The sequence below is a fragment of the Cebidichthys violaceus genome, unplaced genomic scaffold, assembly GCF_023349555.1.
Source record: "Cebidichthys violaceus isolate CVI_PGR_0920_01 unplaced genomic scaffold, fCebVio1.0.p SCAF_22, whole genome shotgun sequence".
NCBI lineage: Eukaryota > Metazoa > Chordata > Actinopteri > Perciformes > Stichaeidae > Cebidichthys > Cebidichthys violaceus.
Genome location: NW_027176395.1, coordinates 1,796,084 through 1,814,946, shown reverse-complemented (window position 1 = coordinate 1,814,946; position 18,863 = coordinate 1,796,084). Strand labels below are relative to the sequence as shown.

The following is an 18,863-nucleotide window of genomic DNA, read 5'->3' as shown; positions in this document are numbered from 1 at the left end:
GTATAAAGTGAAAAACGGTCATAGTATAGCATGTCGAAAAAAGTGAAAAACGGCCATAGTATATCCTCTTGAAAAAAGTGAAAAACGTTCATAGTATATTATGTCGAAAAAAGTGAAAAACGGTCATAGTATATTATGTCGAAAACAGTCATTGTATAGCCTGTCGAAAAAAGTGAAAAACGGTCATAGTATAGCATGTCAAAAAAGTGAAAAACGGTCATAGTATAGCATGTCGAAAAAAGTAAAAAAACAGTCATAGTATATTATGTTGAAAACAGTCATAGTATAGCCTGTCGAAAAAAGTGAAAAACGGTCATAGTATATTATGTCGAAAACAGTCATAGTATAGCCTGTTGAAAACAATCATAGTATAGCCTGTCGAAAAAAGTGAAAAACAGTCATAGTATATTATGTCGAAAACAGTCATAGTATAGCCTGTCGAAAAAAGTGATAAACGGTCATAGTATAGCATGTCGAAAAAAGTCAAAAAACAGTCATAGTATATTATGTTGAAAACAGTCATAGTATAGCATGTCGAAAAAAGTCAAAAAACAGTCATAGTATATTATGTTGAAAACAGTCATAGTATAGCCTGTTGAAAACAGTCATAGTATAGCATATCGAAAAAAGTGAAAAACGGTCATAGTATATTATGTCGAAAACAGTGAAAAACGGTCATAGTATATTATGTTGAAAAAAGTGAAAAACGGTCATAGTATAGCCTGTCAAAAAAGGTGAAAAACGGTCATAGTATAGCATGTCGAAAAAAGTAAAAAAACAGTCATAGTATATTATGTCGAAAACAGTCATAGTACAGCCTGTTGAAAACAGTCATAGTATAGCCTGTCGAAAAAAGTGAAAAACGGTCATAGTATAGCATGTCGAAAAAAGTCAAAAAACAGTCATAGTATATTATGTCGAAAACAGTCATAGTACAGCCTGTTGAAAACAGTCATAGTATAGGCTGTCGAAAAAAGTCAAAAAACAGTCATAGTATATTATGTTGAAAACAGTCATAGTATAGCCTGTTGAAAACAGTCATAGTATAGCCTGTCGAAAACAGTCATAGTATAGCATGTCGAAAAAAGTGAAAAACGGTCATAGTGTAGCATGTCGAAAAAAGTGAAAACGGTCATAGTATAGCCTGTCGAAAACAGTCATAGTATATCCTCTTGAAAAAAGTGAAAAACGGTCATAGTATATTATGTCGAAAACAGTCATAGTACAGCCTGTCGAAAACAGTCATAGTATAGCATGTCGAAAAAAGTGAAAAACGGTCATAGTATAGCATGTCGAAAAAAGTCAAAAAACAGTCATAGTATATTATGTCGAAAACAGTCATAGTATAGCCTGTCGAAAACAGTCATAGTATAGCATGTCGAAAAAAGTAAAAAAAGTCATAGTATAGCATGTCGAAAAAAGTCAGAAAAAGTCAATAGTAGTATGTCGAAAATATGAATTAAAAAGTCATAGTATAGTATGTCAAAAATATATGAATAAACATTCATAGTATACTACGTGAATAAAAACTTCCCAAAGTCATACAGTTAATTGAGTTTTTCGTGACTTTATTGTAATATGCATTACAATTACAGAAATGCAGTCATTTGCATTAAAATTTTTCAACAGGCTCCCTTCAACAATGCTTATTAAATATTCATAAAAACTAAATCACACAAGTGAAATAGAGGGAATCTTATACACAGAGAGGTATCAAATACAACATATAGTACAAATATAATGCATTTGTGTAAAACAGTAATTGCAAAATACTGAATCTAAAGACAGACATAGGTGCAAACTGGGCTATTTGACAATCCTGTTGGCCTCCTTCCTACAACGCTGGGTGTAGAGAGGTCCTCCATCGATGGCGGCACCGCCCTGCTCATGTGCTTTGCAGTTTTCACCACACTACTGCTCAATTGCCATACCAGGCTTGTGAAGCAGCCAGTCAGTATAATGGTGCACCTGGAGAAGTTGCAGAGTATCCCGGAGTCCATGTTGAACCTCCACAGCCTGTGGAGGAAGAAGAGCTTCCATCGATGTCAGGGTCAGTCATAGTATAGCCTGTCGAAAAAAGTCAAAAAACAGTCATAGTATATTATGTCGAAAACAGTCATAGTATAGCCTGTCGAAAAAAGTGAAAAACGGCCATAGTATATCCTCTTGAAAAAAGTGATAAACGGTCATAGTATAGCATGTCGAAAAAAGTCAAAAAACAGTCATAGTATATTATGTCGAAAACAGTCATAGTACAGCCTGTTGAAAACAGTCATAGTATAGCCTGTCGAAAAAAGTGAAAAACGGTCATAGTATATTATGTCGAAAACAGTCATAGTATAGCCTGTTGAAAACAGTCATAGTACAGCCTGTTGAAAACAGTCATAGTATAGCATATCGAAAAAAGTGAAAAACGGTCATAGTATATTATGTCGAAAACAGTGAAAAACGGTCATAGTATATTATGTTGAAAAAAGTGAAAAACGTTCATAGTATATTATGTCGAAAAAAGTGAAAAACGGTCATAGTATATTATGTCGAAAACAGTCATAGTATAGCCTGTCGAAAAAAGTGAAAAACGGTCATAGTATATTATGTCGAAAAAGTGAAAAACGGTCATAGTATATAGCATGTTGAAAAAAGTAAAAAAACAGTCATAGTATATTATGTTGAAAACAGTCATAGTATAGCCTGTCGAAAAAAGTGAAAAACGGTCATAGTATAGCATGTCGAAAAAAGTCAAAAAACAGTCATAGTATATTATGTTGAAAACAGTCATAGTATAGCCTGTCGAAAAAAGTGAAAAACGGCCATAGTATATCCTCTTGAAAAAAGTGAAAAACGGTCATAGTATATTATGTCGAAAAAAGTGAAAAACGGTCATAGTATATTATGTCGAAAACAGTGAAAAACGGTCATAGTATATTATGTCGAAAAAAGTGAAAAACGGTCATAGTATAGCCTGTCAAAAAAGGTGAAAAACGGTCATAGTATAGCATGTCGAAAACAGTCATAGTATATTATGTCGAAAACAGTGATAAACGGTCATAGTATAGCATGTCGAAAAAAGTCAAAAAACAGTCATAGTATATTATGTTGAAAACAGTCATAGTATAGCATGTCGAAAAAAGTCAAAAAACAGTCATAGTATATTATGTTGAAAACAGTCATAGTATAGCCTGTCGAAAAAAGTGAAAAACGGCCATAGTATATCCTCTTGAAAAAAGTGAAAAACGGTCATAGTATATTATGTCGAAAAAAGTGAAAAACGGTCATAGTATATTATGTCGAAAACAGTGAAAAACGGTCATAGTATATTATGTCGAAAAAAGTGAAAAACGGTCATAGTATAGCCTGTCAAAAAAGGTGAAAAACGGTCATAGTATAGCATGTCGAAAAAAGTCAAAAAACAGTCATAGTATATTATGTTGAAAACAGTCATAGTATAGCCTGTTGAAAACAGTCATAGTATAGCATATCGAAAAAAGTGAAAAACGGTCATAGTATATTATGTCGAAAACAGTGAAAAACGGTCATAGCATATTATGTTGAAAAAAGTGAAAAACGGTCATAGTATAGCCTGTCAAAAAAGGTGAAAAACGGTCATAGTATAGCATGTCGAAAAAAGTAAAAAAACAGTCATAGTATATTATGTCGAAAACAGTCATAGTACAGCCTGTTGAAAACAGTCATAGTATAGCCTGTCGAAAAAAGTGAAAAACGGTCATAGTATAGCATGTCGAAAAAAGTCAAAAAACAGTCATAGTATATTATGTCGAAAACAGTCATAGTACAGCCTGTTGAAAACAGTCATAGTATAGCCTGTCGAAAACAGTCATAGTATAGCATGTCGAAAAAAGTCAAAAAACGGTCATAGTATAGCATGTCGAAAAAAGTCAAAAAACGGTCATAGTACAGCATGTCAAAAACGGTCATAGTACAGCATGTCAAAAACAGTCATAGTATAGCCTCTTGAAAAAAGTGAAAAGCGGTCATAGTATAGCATGTCAAAAAAGGTGAAAAACGGTCATAGTATAGCATGTCGAAAAAAGTCAAAAAACAGTCATAGTATATTATGTCGAAAACAGTCATAGTATAGCCTGTCGAAAACAGTCATAGTATAGCATGTCGAAAAAAGTGAAAAACGGTCATAGTGTAGCATGTCGAAAAAAGTGAAAACGGTCATAGTATAGCCTGTCGAAAACAGTCATAGTATATCCTCTTGAAAAAAGTGAAAAACGGTCATAGTATAGCATGTCGAAAACAGTCATAGTATAGCATGTCGAAAACAGTCATTGTATAGCCTGTCGAAAAAAGTGATAAACGGTCATAGTATAGCATGTCGAAAAAAGTAAAAAAAAGTCATAGTATATTATGTCGAAAACAGTCATAGTATAGCCTGTCGAAAATAGTCATAGTATAGCCTGTCGAAAAAAGTGAAAAACGGTCATAGTATATTATGTCGAAAACAGTCATAGTATAGCCTGTCGAAAAAAGTGAAAAAACGGTCATAGTATATTATGTTGAAAACAGTCATAGTATAGCCTGTTGAAAACAGTCATAGTATAGCATGTCGAAAAAAGTGAAAAACGGTCATAGTATAGCATGTCGAAAAAAGTCAAAAAACGGTCATAGTACAGCATGTCAAAAACAGTCATAGTATAGCCTCTTGAAAAAAGTGAAAAGCGGTCATAGTATAGCATGTCAAAAAAAGTGAAAAACAGTCATAGTATAGCCTGTCAAAAAAGGTGAAAAACGGTCATAGTATATTATGTCGAAAACAGTGAAAAACAGTCATAGTATATTATGTCGAAAACAGTGAAAAACGGTCATAGTATATTATGTTGAAAAAAGTGAAAAACGGTCATAGTATATTATGTCGAAAACAGTCGTAGTATAGCCTGTCGAAAACAGTCATAGTATAGCCTGTCGAAAAAAGTGATAAACGGTCATAGTATAGCATGTCGAAAAAAGTCAAAAAACAGTCATAGTATATTATGTTGAAAACAGTCATAGTATAGCATGTCGAAAAAAGTCAAAAAACAGTCATAGTATATTATGTCGAAAACAGTGAAAAACGGTCATAGCATATTATGTTGAAAAAAGTGAAAAACGGTCATAGTATAGCCTGTCAAAAAAGGTGAAAAACGGTCATAGTATAGCATGTCGAAAAAAGTAAAAAAACAGTCATAGTATATTATGTCGAAAACAGTCATAGTACAGCCTGTTGAAAACAGTCATAGTATAGCCTGTCGAAAAAAGTGAAAAACGGTCATAGTATAGCATGTCGAAAAAAGTCAAAAAACAGTCATAGTATATTATGTCGAAAACAGTCATAGTACAGCCTGTTGAAAACAGTCATAGTATAGCCTGTCGAAAACAGTCATAGTATAGCATGTCGAAAAAAGTCAAAAAACGGTCATAGTATAGCATGTCGAAAAAAGTCAAAAAACGGTCATAGTACAGCATGTCAAAAACGGTCATAGTACAGCATGTCAAAAACAGTCATAGTATAGCCTCTTGAAAAAAGTGAAAAGCGGTCATAGTATAGCATGTCAAAAAAGGTGAAAAACGGTCATAGTATAGCATGTCGAAAAAAGTCAAAAAACAGTCATAGTATATTATGTCGAAAACAGTCATAGTATAGCCTGTTGAAAACAGTCATAGTATAGCCTGTCGAAAACAGTCATAGTATAGCATGTCGAAAAAAGTGAAAAACGGTCATAGTGTAGCATGTCGAAAAAAGTGAAAACGGTCATAGTATAGCCTGTCGAAAACAGTCATAGTATATCCTCTTGAAAAAAGTGAAAAACGGTCATAGTATAGCATGTCGAAAACAGTCATAGTATAGCATGTCGAAAACAGTCATTGTATAGCCTGTCGAAAAAAGTGATAAACGGTCATAGTATAGCATGTCGAAAAAAGTAAAAAAAAGTCATAGTATATTATGTCGAAAACAGTCATAGTATAGCCTGTCGAAAATAGTCATAGTATAGCCTGTCGAAAAAAGTGAAAAACGGTCATAGTATATTATGTCGAAAACAGTCATAGTATAGCCTGTCGAAAAAAGTGAAAAAACGGTCATAGTATATTATGTTGAAAACAGTCATAGTATAGCCTGTTGAAAACAGTCATAGTATAGCATGTCGAAAAAAGTCAAAAAACGGTCATAGTACAGCATGTCAAAAACAGTCATAGTATAGCCTCTTGAAAAAAGTGAAAAGCGGTCATAGTATAGCATGTCAAAAAAAGTGAAAAACAGTCATAGTATAGCCTGTCAAAAAAGGTGAAAAACGGTCATAGTATATTATGTCGAAAACAGTGAAAAACAGTCATAGTATATTATGTCGAAAACAGTGAAAAACGGTCATAGTATATTATGTTGAAAAAAGTGAAAAACGGTCATAGCATATTATGTTGAAAAAAGTGAAAAACGGTCATAGTATATTATGTTGAAAACAGTCATAGTATAGCATATCGAAAAAAGTGAAAAACGGTCATAGTATATTATGTCGAAAACAGTGAAAAACGGTCATAGCATATTATGTTGAAAAAAGTGAAAAACGGTCATAGTATATTATGTTGAAAACAGTCATAGTATATTATGTCGAAAAAAGTGAAAAACGGTCATAGTATATTATGTCGAAAACAGTGAAAAACGGTCATAGTATATTATGTCGAAAAAAGTGAAAAACGGTCATAGTATAGCCTGTCAAAAAAGGTGAAAAACGGTCATAGTATAGCATGTCGAAAAAAGTCAAAAAACAGTCATAGTATATTATGTTGAAAACAGTCATAGTATAGCCTGTTGAAAACAGTCATAGTATAGCATATCGAAAAAAGTGAAAAACGGTCATAGTATATTATGTCGAAAACAGTGAAAAACGGTCATAGCATATTATGTTGAAAAAAGTGAAAAACGGTCATAGTATAGCCTGTCAAAAAAGGTGAAAAACGGTCATAGTATAGCATGTCGAAAAAAGTAAAAAAACAGTCATAGTATATTATGTCGAAAACAGTCATAGTACAGCCTGTTGAAAACAGTCATAGTATAGCCTGTCGAAAAAAGTGAAAAACGGTCATAGTATAGCATGTCGAAAAAAGTCAAAAAACAGTCATAGTATATTATGTCGAAAACAGTCATAGTACAGCCTGTTGAAAACAGTCATAGTATAGCCTGTCGAAAACAGTCATAGTATAGCATGTCGAAAAAAGTCAAAAAACGGTCATAGTATAGCATGTCGAAAAAAGTCAAAAAACGGTCATAGTACAGCATGTCAAAAACGGTCATAGTACAGCATGTCAAAAACAGTCATAGTATAGCCTCTTGAAAAAAGTGAAAAGCGGTCATAGTATAGCATGTCAAAAAAGGTGAAAAACGGTCATAGTATAGCATGTCGAAAAAAGTCAAAAAACAGTCATAGTATATTATGTCGAAAACAGTCATAGTATAGCCTGTCGAAAACAGTCATAGTATAGCATGTCGAAAAAAGTGAAAAACGGTCATAGTGTAGCATGTCGAAAAAAGTGAAAACGGTCATAGTATAGCCTGTCGAAAACAGTCATAGTATATCCTCTTGAAAAAAGTGAAAAACGGTCATAGTATAGCATGTCGAAAACAGTCATAGTATAGCATGTCGAAAACAGTCATTGTATAGCCTGTCGAAAAAAGTGATAAACGGTCATAGTATAGCATGTCGAAAAAAGTAAAAAAAAGTCATAGTATATTATGTCGAAAACAGTCATAGTATAGCCTGTCGAAAATAGTCATAGTATAGCCTGTCGAAAAAAGTGAAAAACGGTCATAGTATATTATGTCGAAAACAGTCATAGTATAGCCTGTCGAAAAAAGTGAAAAAACGGTCATAGTATATTATGTTGAAAACAGTCATAGTATAGCCTGTTGAAAACAGTCATAGTATAGCATGTCGAAAAAAGTCAAAAAACGGTCATAGTACAGCATGTCAAAAACAGTCATAGTATAGCCTCTTGAAAAAAGTGAAAAGCGGTCATAGTATAGCATGTCAAAAAAAGTGAAAAACAGTCATAGTATAGCCTGTCAAAAAAGGTGAAAAACGGTCATAGTATATTATGTCGAAAACAGTGAAAAACAGTCATAGTATATTATGTCGAAAACAGTGAAAAACGGTCATAGTATATTATGTTGAAAAAAGTGAAAAACGGTCATAGTATATTATGTCGAAAACAGTCGTAGTATAGCCTGTCGAAAACAGTCATAGTATAGCCTGTCGAAAAAAGTGATAAACGGTCATAGTATAGCATGTCGAAAAAAGTCAAAAAACAGTCATAGTATATTATGTTGAAAACAGTCATAGTATAGCATGTCGAAAAAAGTCAAAAAACAGTCATAGTATATTATGTCGAAAACAGTGAAAAACGGTCATAGCATATTATGTTGAAAAAAGTGAAAAACGGTCATAGTATAGCCTGTCAAAAAAGGTGAAAAACGGTCATAGTATAGCATGTCGAAAAAAGTAAAAAAACAGTCATAGTATATTATGTCGAAAACAGTCATAGTACAGCCTGTTGAAAACAGTCATAGTATAGCCTGTCGAAAAAAGTGAAAAACGGTCATAGTATAGCATGTCGAAAAAAGTCAAAAAACAGTCATAGTATATTATGTCGAAAACAGTCATAGTACAGCCTGTTGAAAACAGTCATAGTATAGCCTGTCGAAAACAGTCATAGTATAGCATGTCGAAAAAAGTCAAAAAACGGTCATAGTATAGCATGTCGAAAAAAGTCAAAAAACGGTCATAGTACAGCATGTCAAAAACGGTCATAGTACAGCATGTCAAAAACAGTCATAGTATAGCCTCTTGAAAAAAGTGAAAAGCGGTCATAGTATAGCATGTCAAAAAAGGTGAAAAACGGTCATAGTATAGCATGTCGAAAAAAGTCAAAAAACAGTCATAGTATATTATGTCGAAAACAGTCATAGTATAGCCTGTTGAAAACAGTCATAGTATAGCCTGTCGAAAACAGTCATAGTATAGCATGTCGAAAAAAGTGAAAAACGGTCATAGTGTAGCATGTCGAAAAAAGTGAAAACGGTCATAGTATAGCCTGTCGAAAACAGTCATAGTATATCCTCTTGAAAAAAGTGAAAAACGGTCATAGTATAGCATGTCGAAAACAGTCATAGTATAGCATGTCGAAAACAGTCATAGTATAGCCTGTCGAAAAAAGTGAAAAAACGGTCATAGTATATTATGTTGAAAACAGTCATAGTATAGCCTGTTGAAAACAGTCATAGTATAGCATGTCGAAAAAAGTCAAAAAACGGTCATAGTACAGCATGTCAAAAACAGTCATAGTATAGCCTCTTGAAAAAAGTGAAAAGCGGTCATAGTATAGCATGTCAAAAAAAGTGAAAAACAGTCATAGTATAGCCTGTCAAAAAAGGTGAAAAACGGTCATAGTATATTATGTCGAAAACAGTGAAAAACAGTCATAGTATATTATGTCGAAAACAGTGAAAAACGGTCATAGTATATTATGTTGAAAAAAGTGAAAAACGGTCATAGTATATTATGTCGAAAACAGTCGTAGTATAGCCTGTCGAAAACAGTCATAGTATAGCCTGTCGAAAAAAGTGATAAACGGTCATAGTATAGCATGTCGAAAAAAGTCAAAAAACAGTCATAGTATATTATGTTGAAAACAGTCATAGTATAGCATGTCGAAAAAAGTCAAAAAACAGTCATAGTATATTATGTCGAAAACAGTGAAAAACGGTCATAGCATATTATGTTGAAAAAAGTGAAAAACGGTCATAGTATAGCCTGTCAAAAAAGGTGAAAAACGGTCATAGTATAGCATGTCGAAAAAAGTAAAAAAACAGTCATAGTATATTATGTCGAAAACAGTCATAGTACAGCCTGTTGAAAACAGTCATAGTATAGCCTGTCGAAAAAAGTGAAAAACGGTCATAGTATAGCATGTCGAAAAAAGTCAAAAAACAGTCATAGTATATTATGTCGAAAACAGTCATAGTACAGCCTGTTGAAAACAGTCATAGTATAGCCTGTCGAAAACAGTCATAGTATAGCATGTCGAAAAAAGTCAAAAAACGGTCATAGTATAGCATGTCGAAAAAAGTCAAAAAACGGTCATAGTACAGCATGTCAAAAACGGTCATAGTACAGCATGTCAAAAACAGTCATAGTATAGCCTCTTGAAAAAAGTGAAAAGCGGTCATAGTATAGCATGTCAAAAAAGGTGAAAAACGGTCATAGTATAGCATGTCGAAAAAAGTCAAAAAACAGTCATAGTATATTATGTCGAAAACAGTCATAGTATAGCCTGTTGAAAACAGTCATAGTATAGCCTGTCGAAAACAGTCATAGTATAGCATGTCGAAAAAAGTGAAAAACGGTCATAGTGTAGCATGTCGAAAAAAGTGAAAACGGTCATAGTATAGCCTGTCGAAAACAGTCATAGTATATCCTCTTGAAAAAAGTGAAAAACGGTCATAGTATAGCATGTCGAAAACAGTCATAGTATAGCATGTCGAAAACAGTCATTGTATAGCCTGTCGAAAAAAGTGATAAACGGTCATAGTATAGCATGTCGAAAAAAGTAAAAAAAAGTCATAGTATATTATGTCGAAAACAGTCATAGTATAGCCTGTCGAAAATAGTCATAGTATAGCCTGTCGAAAAAAGTGAAAAACGGTCATAGTATATTATGTCGAAAACAGTCATAGTATAGCCTGTCGAAAAAAGTGAAAAAACGGTCATAGTATATTATGTTGAAAACAGTCATAGTATAGCCTGTTGAAAACAGTCATAGTATAGCATGTCGAAAAAAGTCAAAAAACGGTCATAGTACAGCATGTCAAAAACAGTCATAGTATAGCCTCTTGAAAAAAGTGAAAAGCGGTCATAGTATAGCATGTCAAAAAAAGTGAAAAACAGTCATAGTATAGCCTGTCAAAAAAGGTGAAAAACGGTCATAGTATATTATGTCGAAAACAGTGAAAAACAGTCATAGTATATTATGTCGAAAACAGTGAAAAACGGTCATAGTATATTATGTTGAAAAAAGTGAAAAACGGTCATAGCATATTATGTTGAAAAAAGTGAAAAACGGTCATAGTATATTATGTTGAAAACAGTCATAGTATAGCATATCGAAAAAAGTGAAAAACGGTCATAGTATATTATGTCGAAAACAGTGAAAAACGGTCATAGCATATTATGTTGAAAAAAGTGAAAAACGGTCATAGTATATTATGTTGAAAACAGTCATAGTATATTATGTCGAAAAAAGTGAAAAACGGTCATAGTATATTATGTCGAAAACAGTCATAGTATAGCCTCTTGAAAAAAGTGAAAAACCTGCTCATCTGCTTTGCAGTTTTCACCACACTACTGCTCAATTGCCATACCAGGCTTGTGAAGCAGCCGGTCAGTATAATGGTGCACCTGGAGAAGTTGCAGAGTATCCCGGAGTCTATGTTGAACCTCCACAGCCTGTGGAGGAAGAAGAGCTGCTGTCTCTGGCACATCGATGTCAGGGTCAGTCATAGTATTGTATGTCGAAACACATGTAAAAAAAAGTGTAATGCAATGGATCATAAAACTCACAGCTTTTGAGCAACGGACACAAATTGCAGATGGTTGATGATCGCTCTTGGCTGATGCAGATCTGTTTTGTTATAGCAGCTGTTATACAAAGATCACCGTCAGCATAAACTATCAAAAACTCCAAATGTCATCCTTACTTTGTTTTAGTCATCTATTGTGGCTATTTGCATAACACACAATTCAAATGATTTGGAAATAAGACTGCATTTGTATTGATAGAAAACCAATCAATTAGTAGTTTTAATAATGTAATATGAGCTGTTCAGAGCTAGTGTTAGATATTACAGAGGGAGTTATGACCTGATTAAGTTCCTATTTTAAAAGGCTGTGAAAACACCTTCACCCAATCAGTTAGCTAGGAGTCAGAAGAAGGCTCTGAAGATGGTGCTAGACTGACTTCACATGTTCACAGAGAGAAGCGACTCTCGCTTGTGAACAAGTGACAATGTCCTCGCCTCCACTGGTCTTATTCTCAGCTGTGGATGTCACACTCACATAGTTGATCATTCAAATGTTGAGTTTGTTCTTGTTCCCTCTGCTGCCGTGCCGAGAAGATGTCTCCTGGTGGGGATCCTGAAAGCAGATAACAGTTTGTTTTAATATTTTACCAAAAAAAAAGAACAGATGACTAATCGCGTTTTCTTCTTAGGTAAACGAGAACGATAGATTGTGGGGCGACGAGGGAGACTCCACTCTCCCCTCTCCGGGCCTGTCCGACCGCGGAGCCAAGCCCGTCCGCCTGTCCCTGATGCTGGGCCTCGGTTGGCTGCTCCTGCTGCTGCTCTCCGACCAATAAGAGGCCCTCGCTCACCGGGCCTCCACGGACCAAACTCCAGACCTGTTGGGAGGGACATTTCTATGTGTCAAAGGACGGTGGGGGAAAAGGGTCAACTCTGTCCTGCCCCGCTCCATCTCTGTCACACTAAAAAAAAAAAAAAAGAAACAAAAAAAAAAATCACACTTAATCTCTTTTTGTGAATCATGACTCAGAGCAGATGTGTTTGTGTAGGCCACGCCCTTCAGGAGACCACAGAGAGGCCGCCGCTACCCAGGAAGTACACGCCTCATTCCTCGCTTCATGCCTCCCCAAATACAAACTGTTGTATGAAACACAAATGCAGACTTCGCTCACATGAAAAGTACGTCCACGCGACAGTGGCTTCAGAAGGTGTACAGTGACGAGACACTGGTGATGAAAACTCCAGAAAACTCTAAAAAATATATATATATAAAGTGAAAAAATAAACTACTTTTCTTTTTTTGGTCCCTGAACATTCCTTGGTGTAAAAGAAAACTATTAAATGTTAAGAGCTGTGTCTCAGATGAGGTGTAAGCTGGACGTGTGTGTTTGTCTACATGCAGCACTCTGCTTTGCTCTCTTTCTGTTATTGTCACATTTTTACTACAGATGATTTTGTTACCCAGAAAGCACATAATATATATCTCACGAATCACAATGAAATTGTTTGACTGTGTTTTAAGTGGCAGGATGAAAAGTTAATTTCCGAATAAAGAATATATATATATATATAAATAGAAAGAATTAAGTTGTTAATTGAAATTCAAATAAGATTAAGATCTCCCAAAGTCTGTAAAAGTGTTTTATTTTGTCAAACAAGGACCTACATTACTTACTAGCCTTCAAGAATTGTAATTCATGTTCATTTTAAAGCTAGAAATGATTTTCAGTATTCATGCATTAAGCTACGTGTGAGGGCCTGACAGACGTTTGTTCCTCTTCAGAAATGTAAAAAAAGAAAAAAATCATGTGGGGTTTTTTTGCGACGCGACAAGAGATGGAAACAAGTTTATATTTTTTAACTGTATGTGGACTTTGCCGCAGAGAAAACAGAAACCTATCGACAAGTTTGTGACAAATCGCGCTGGGAAAATAGACGGTGTGGGTTCTGATGCATGAACGAATGCATCGGTCTCTGGAAAAATAACAAACTTGTGAGATGAAAGTGGTGACCCGTGTTGGCCCGCTTACTTGCTGGGACTCTTCCCTCGACGCGGGACGGATTTACAAAACGTACCGCGGAAGAGAAGCAGACATGTGTTGAGAAGACCGAGGTCGGTTAGGCACAACGCGAGGAAACGTCTTCACTACTGCCGATGAATTCAGTTATCTGAAGAAACACCTATTGGTTCCACTGCATCATTAAACGACAACATATGCTGATTTTAACACGGAGACGGGAAACGTGTCGCCCCGAGCCACAAGCAGACCTGATGAAGATGACACATTCTAAAAAAAGGCCTCATAATATTGTCATGACGGCACAATACTTGTTGGAGTTTGTCTGCCAAGTTCTCCCCGAAAGAAAACCTGTTAATTCTTGCTGTAGTTTTCAAAATGGTTTTTAACAGGGTTGTAAGGATCTGAAGAAACAACTGGTAAACGGGAAGTTCACTCAAATCACAAATATGTTCTCAGTGGCACCGAGACGTGCAGATATTTCTGGTTTCATCTGCCCAGGTTTTGAGATATTCTACTCTGACATTGCTGCTGCCATTCAAATACAATAAAGATCATTACGTTTTCTCTTAAGAAAGTTGTTCTGTTGATACCAAAGCTCTGAGTCATCTGTTACACATACAGCATCTAAACTCCACACAAATGACCCTTCCATACTTATATATAGATATAGTCTCAAACATACGAGTGACTAAATGTATTATTAACACATGTTTTTGACCACTCATAAAAGCGTATAAACTATTTATGGTCAGTACATTGTTGAAGACGTGAAGCAGCATTTATTTAGCCCCACAATAAACTTTAAGACCAATTTTCAGTCTTCACTCCTCCTGAGGGAAACACCTCTTCATCGGCTAAACGCTCTGTGTTCACCAGTTAGTGGGCTGTTTGATGTTGGGCAGTTTGTTTTATCAGAGAGAAAACAGCTGCGCGCTACAGCTGGAAAAGACACTAACGAGGGTGTTGAAAGGGAATTTGCTGCTGTTGGTTTAAAAAAAAAGAAAGAAAGAAGACGCTGAGGGGAACTGCACAATCAAGTGTCTCTTTTAGCATTACAGAAGTCATTGATAATTAAAAAACAATGTTTAACACATTCTATAAATGTGTTTAAAAACAAATTGATTACAGCAAAACCTAGCCGGAAGATAATAGTGATTTAATGGTTACAGTAGAACTTCTCAAGAAAGGGACAAACTGGTCTTCAAAGACTCTTTTCTATTTGTTACAGAAGAAGTAGTCCCTACTGTCCACAGAATACAGTTTAAAAAAAAGGGACAGGTGTCTCTAAGCCTGGGCGCATTAAAATAAATGCTCTGCACAGCTGATGAATTAGCAATAGATGTGAGTGAAAAACATGTTTGTGCTTTGGGTGAACACACATTTAGAATTCAAATAATAAAGTGTGGTTTTCTGGCGGTGTGCGAGTGCTACCTCTGGTCTCTGTGATTGGTCCGTCAGCGGGCGCGGCGCCGTGTCCTCTGGCGCCGTGAGGTGACTGGACGAAACTGCTCCCTCAGAATCCCGAATGTGACGCGTGTCACTTCCTGCAGATGACACAGAACACGAAGGTGAATTCAGACCAGTTCTCTTGTGCAGAGGGGAGAGACTTTCTGGTCCCCTGGTGAGATGTGACTCTTGACCCCCATCCAGATACATCACCTCTCTGTGTCTCAGAGGCAGTACTTGCCCTTTTCCTCCCTCTAGCAGAGACCCTGGCATTAAGTTAAAAAAATAAATTTTTCGTCACACTCGGCGTGATTTGTAAAGATGTTATATTATAGTGTATATACTACACGGTGTATACCATATGATGTCTATAACATTCATACCTTGGGTAATAATAAAAAAGGGATTTCATCGAAAGTTTTGTGTCAGAGAGAAAATCGCCGAAAGGCCGATTCTGACAACTTTGCAGAGCACAAACTTGTGCATCAGAAACTTGAATAAATGAGACCCCTGGTGTAAACAGACCTAGACAAAATGTGTGTTTCTTCTCACCCACTGTACACCTCGATGCTAAGGACATACTGCAGCTGGAAAATGGGGGCAATAAGGTACCATACGTGAGCCACAAAATACTTTGTTTCTTGGCAAAAGTATGAAGAAGGTACCTGAAAGTAAGCCGGCATAATTTAGAAATCACTGCGTCATCATCTCACCCACAATGCTTATTGTGGCTAAACAAAAAAAGGCTCAGGCAGCCATCCTTTGACAGAGTGAGACTCCAGCCACCTGTGCTTTGCATATGGCGGCTGTAATAGATGCCGATGTTTTGGGTCAACAGCTAAGTGGGACAGAGCTCCTGCTGTCCCACTTAGCTGTAGCTGTTGAGTCCACGGCTGCTGCTGATAAAAGGCCAAAAATCTGACCACCAACAGGAAGCTGGGAGATCTGAAACTTTGAAATATCTATAAACAGGGTGGGAGCACCAAATAAACTATATGCATACTAAATAAACTGTCTTTTTCAAAAGACATGTCAAACTTAACTTCTCAACAACCCTGACCACTAAATTGCATTGTTTTGAATGAATAACTTACGTTATATTTGTGTTTCTCTGCTGTTAAAGGTTTGTTTGAAACATATCTTTATAGTCAATAGGTAAACAAAATGCATATTTTTTTTTTTTTTATCTAGTACATAGACTGTTTATAAAGACTGACAACATGACAGCCTCCCAAAAGTGAAGCCAACACATCCTGGTGGTCCCCTGGTGGCTGGCTGCAGTATAGGTCACAAGGCCCGCCCCCCTCCATGTATGCAAATAGAATATGGGCCAAAGTACACGTCAAATAAATACCTCCATCCAAGTGTTTATGTTTCTGATAAGTTTGTTTTTTATGAGTTACTTGAAGCTGTAAGAAGAGGGTGTAACGCCGTGATTGACAGTGAAGGAGTCGACGCAGAGCTGGAGTATGTACTCAAAGTAGGAACATCGAGGAGGTGCAACTTCAACTGTCAGTAACCGTGATTGTCTATTTCAAAAGATTCATAAACTGTATATCAACATCTTGCAATTCGCAACAGATGTGATGAACAAAATCAAACTAGACGACGTCGAGAGAAGCGAACTCTCCCCTTACTTTAGCAGAAATTAAAGTAGACATGAGATACGCTCACTGTAACGTAAGCCACATACGAGCGCCACACATCAGCAGTAAACATAATTGCATTTCTGCAGTGCCCATTAGGGCCTCATCCACCTTTTACCGCACTGAGTTCAAGGTAAAAGCATCATTATGCTCACAAACAAGACCATAACCGATGTGAGCCGCTTGCTTCTGGCCTCTAGACAACACACCGTGTGTTACAGTCTAACTTAACAGGTTATTGTATGTTGTGTTAACCTACCTTGTTATCATACATTTGTGTTGTTTTGGGCCTTTATCCTTCTTCTTGTTCTCTGTACATTTGGAGTGAAGCCGGCGTGGAGGAACGAGCAGCGATGTGGTCTGTTAGCTCAGAACACTCACTGAATGTTCAGCCTTACCTGAAAGAATGGTGACAAACAATATAAATTATAATCAGTAAATATACATGATAACAACAGGGGACACTTGAGGCTTGCGGACAAGTAGCTGCTAATACGATATCAGCGTTTAGAAGCTCTTTTACTGTAGAAGAGGGAAAAAAAGGCAGAAAGCAAAAAAAACATCTAAAACTTCCAACATCACAAAAATGTCACAGCGGTGACAACTTTGCTTAAGTGTGAGAAACACAGCAAAGCTGAACATCACAACATGTATTGACCATTCGGGGGGGGATATCGACGTCCTAAAGGTTCTCTGACCCCCCCGATCAATATCCTCCTAATATGACACATTAAGGAGACCTTTCAAAGATATTTTCCCCTATATAAATGTTCCATGCGTGGTCAATATGTTTAAATCACTCACCTACAGCTTGAAGACTACCAAAGCCATACTCCTTCAAGCCTACGCCCTCAAATTTGCAGACAGGACCATTTTCTTGACACTTTCGCTCTTATGCAATTTAAAAACAGTGACGAGAGCCGTTACAAATCTGTCACAATGAGCACACTGGGAACATGGATAGGAATGAACCGGACCGATCACCTTCAGTGTGCCGTTTAGATTGTTGATCAAACATCTCCAGAGTTATTAAATGCGGCAAAACTGATATTTAATCTCAGGAACTGCTGCAAAAGTCAGTCAATTCCTTTAAAAAAAAGGTGGAAAATGCTGACATATATATATATATATAGAAAGTTCAGAGGTTAATACTGTATGAAAGACAGTTTAGTTTTTATCAAAAAGTAAAACATTAGTATCTCTAGCTTCAGATAACCAACACATGATGACATGATTTCAAAGCACAGCGATGGATTTGGCATAATTTGATGAGCTTTTCCTTTAAGGTGAGTTTCACTGTATTTCCCAGAGTCAGCCACTCTGAAGCTCGCTTAGTTAATTATTCCAGCAGCCCAATGGGCTAATTTCTCAAAGCAGCAATCTGGAGTAAAAAAAAAAAAAAACTAGCATTTTTTTTGCAAGCTGCAGTCTGGGGGGAACTTTTACTTCCACAACAAGAAAGCAGATAACTGGGTTAAGAATTTTAATTAAAGGCCAATATCAAACCATAAGCAGGGCCAGAATAACTTTTTTCACTGGTGTTACATAATACATTAAGCTAGACTAACACTTCATAAAGGATCATGATCTTAAGAGTAGTAATGGTGTTTAAAGCTCTTTAGCGGTTGTGGTAAATGGTTGGTTTTTACTCTGGTTTGCAGGTCACAACGTTCGGGTATGTAGGCCTTCAAATAACCTACATTTTTTAGCATACTATGAATACAAATGCCAGTACAGTGCTTCTATTGAATATCTACAGAACGGAAATGTTACAAACTATACTTACATTAAAGATTCCGACTTACACTAAAGTATACAAGTATATAGTAAAGTATACACTAGAGACACACACACATTAATTCACAAACTATACTGTAAAGCAGCTTACTTCGAACATGTTGCAACGCATAAGGTAAGGGGGCGGGGTTAGCATTGCTAGCGGCTAACGTTGCTAGCGGCTAATGTTGCTAGCTTAATCGTCCGTCCGGTGACGTTAGCTAATTAACTTCATTGCTTCACAATACAAGAACATACAGTACTACAAATACTTCCCAGAGAACACACTGTACACACGTTCACCTAAGAAACTGGTAAACATGAACCATTGAGGAGACTCATACCTGAAAAAGGTTTTTTAAACTTCTCTTCCGCTGTGTATTGGCGCATTTCCCATTGAGA

General features: G+C 36.1%; 1 protein-coding gene and 2 long non-coding RNA genes across 5 annotated transcripts in view; 1 reads left to right on the top strand and 2 right to left on the bottom strand.

Moving 5' to 3' along the window:
- The window catches only part of gfra4a (GDNF family receptor alpha 4a), a 135,775-nt gene extending 120,264 nt beyond the window's left edge, over positions 1-15,511 (top strand). For both annotated transcript variants that reach the window (XM_068717832.1, XM_068717833.1), the window contains exon 8: positions 12,262-15,511. In XM_068717832.1, the coding sequence (XP_068573933.1) occupies positions 12,262-12,408 (147 nt within the window). In that variant the 3' untranslated portion in view covers positions 12,409-15,511. The remainder of the gene's footprint in view (positions 1-12,261) is intronic.
- On the bottom strand, positions 1,562-12,299 carry LOC137877754 (uncharacterized). 2 transcript variants are annotated; one of them, XR_011103569.1, is made up of 4 exons: positions 12,108-12,299; positions 11,613-11,690; positions 11,364-11,498; positions 1,562-2,016 (listed from the first exon to the last, which is right to left on the bottom strand). It is a non-coding gene; the product is annotated as an uncharacterized lncRNA (long non-coding RNA). The 2 variants fall into 2 exon arrangements; XR_011103570.1 differs by having other exon boundaries at positions 1,562-2,067; positions 11,451-11,498.
- LOC137877755 (uncharacterized) lies at positions 12,369-18,863 on the bottom strand. The gene is made up of 4 exons (XR_011103571.1): positions 18,806-18,863; positions 16,945-17,083; positions 15,025-15,137; positions 12,369-12,450 (listed from the first exon to the last, which is right to left on the bottom strand). It is a non-coding gene; the product is annotated as an uncharacterized lncRNA (long non-coding RNA).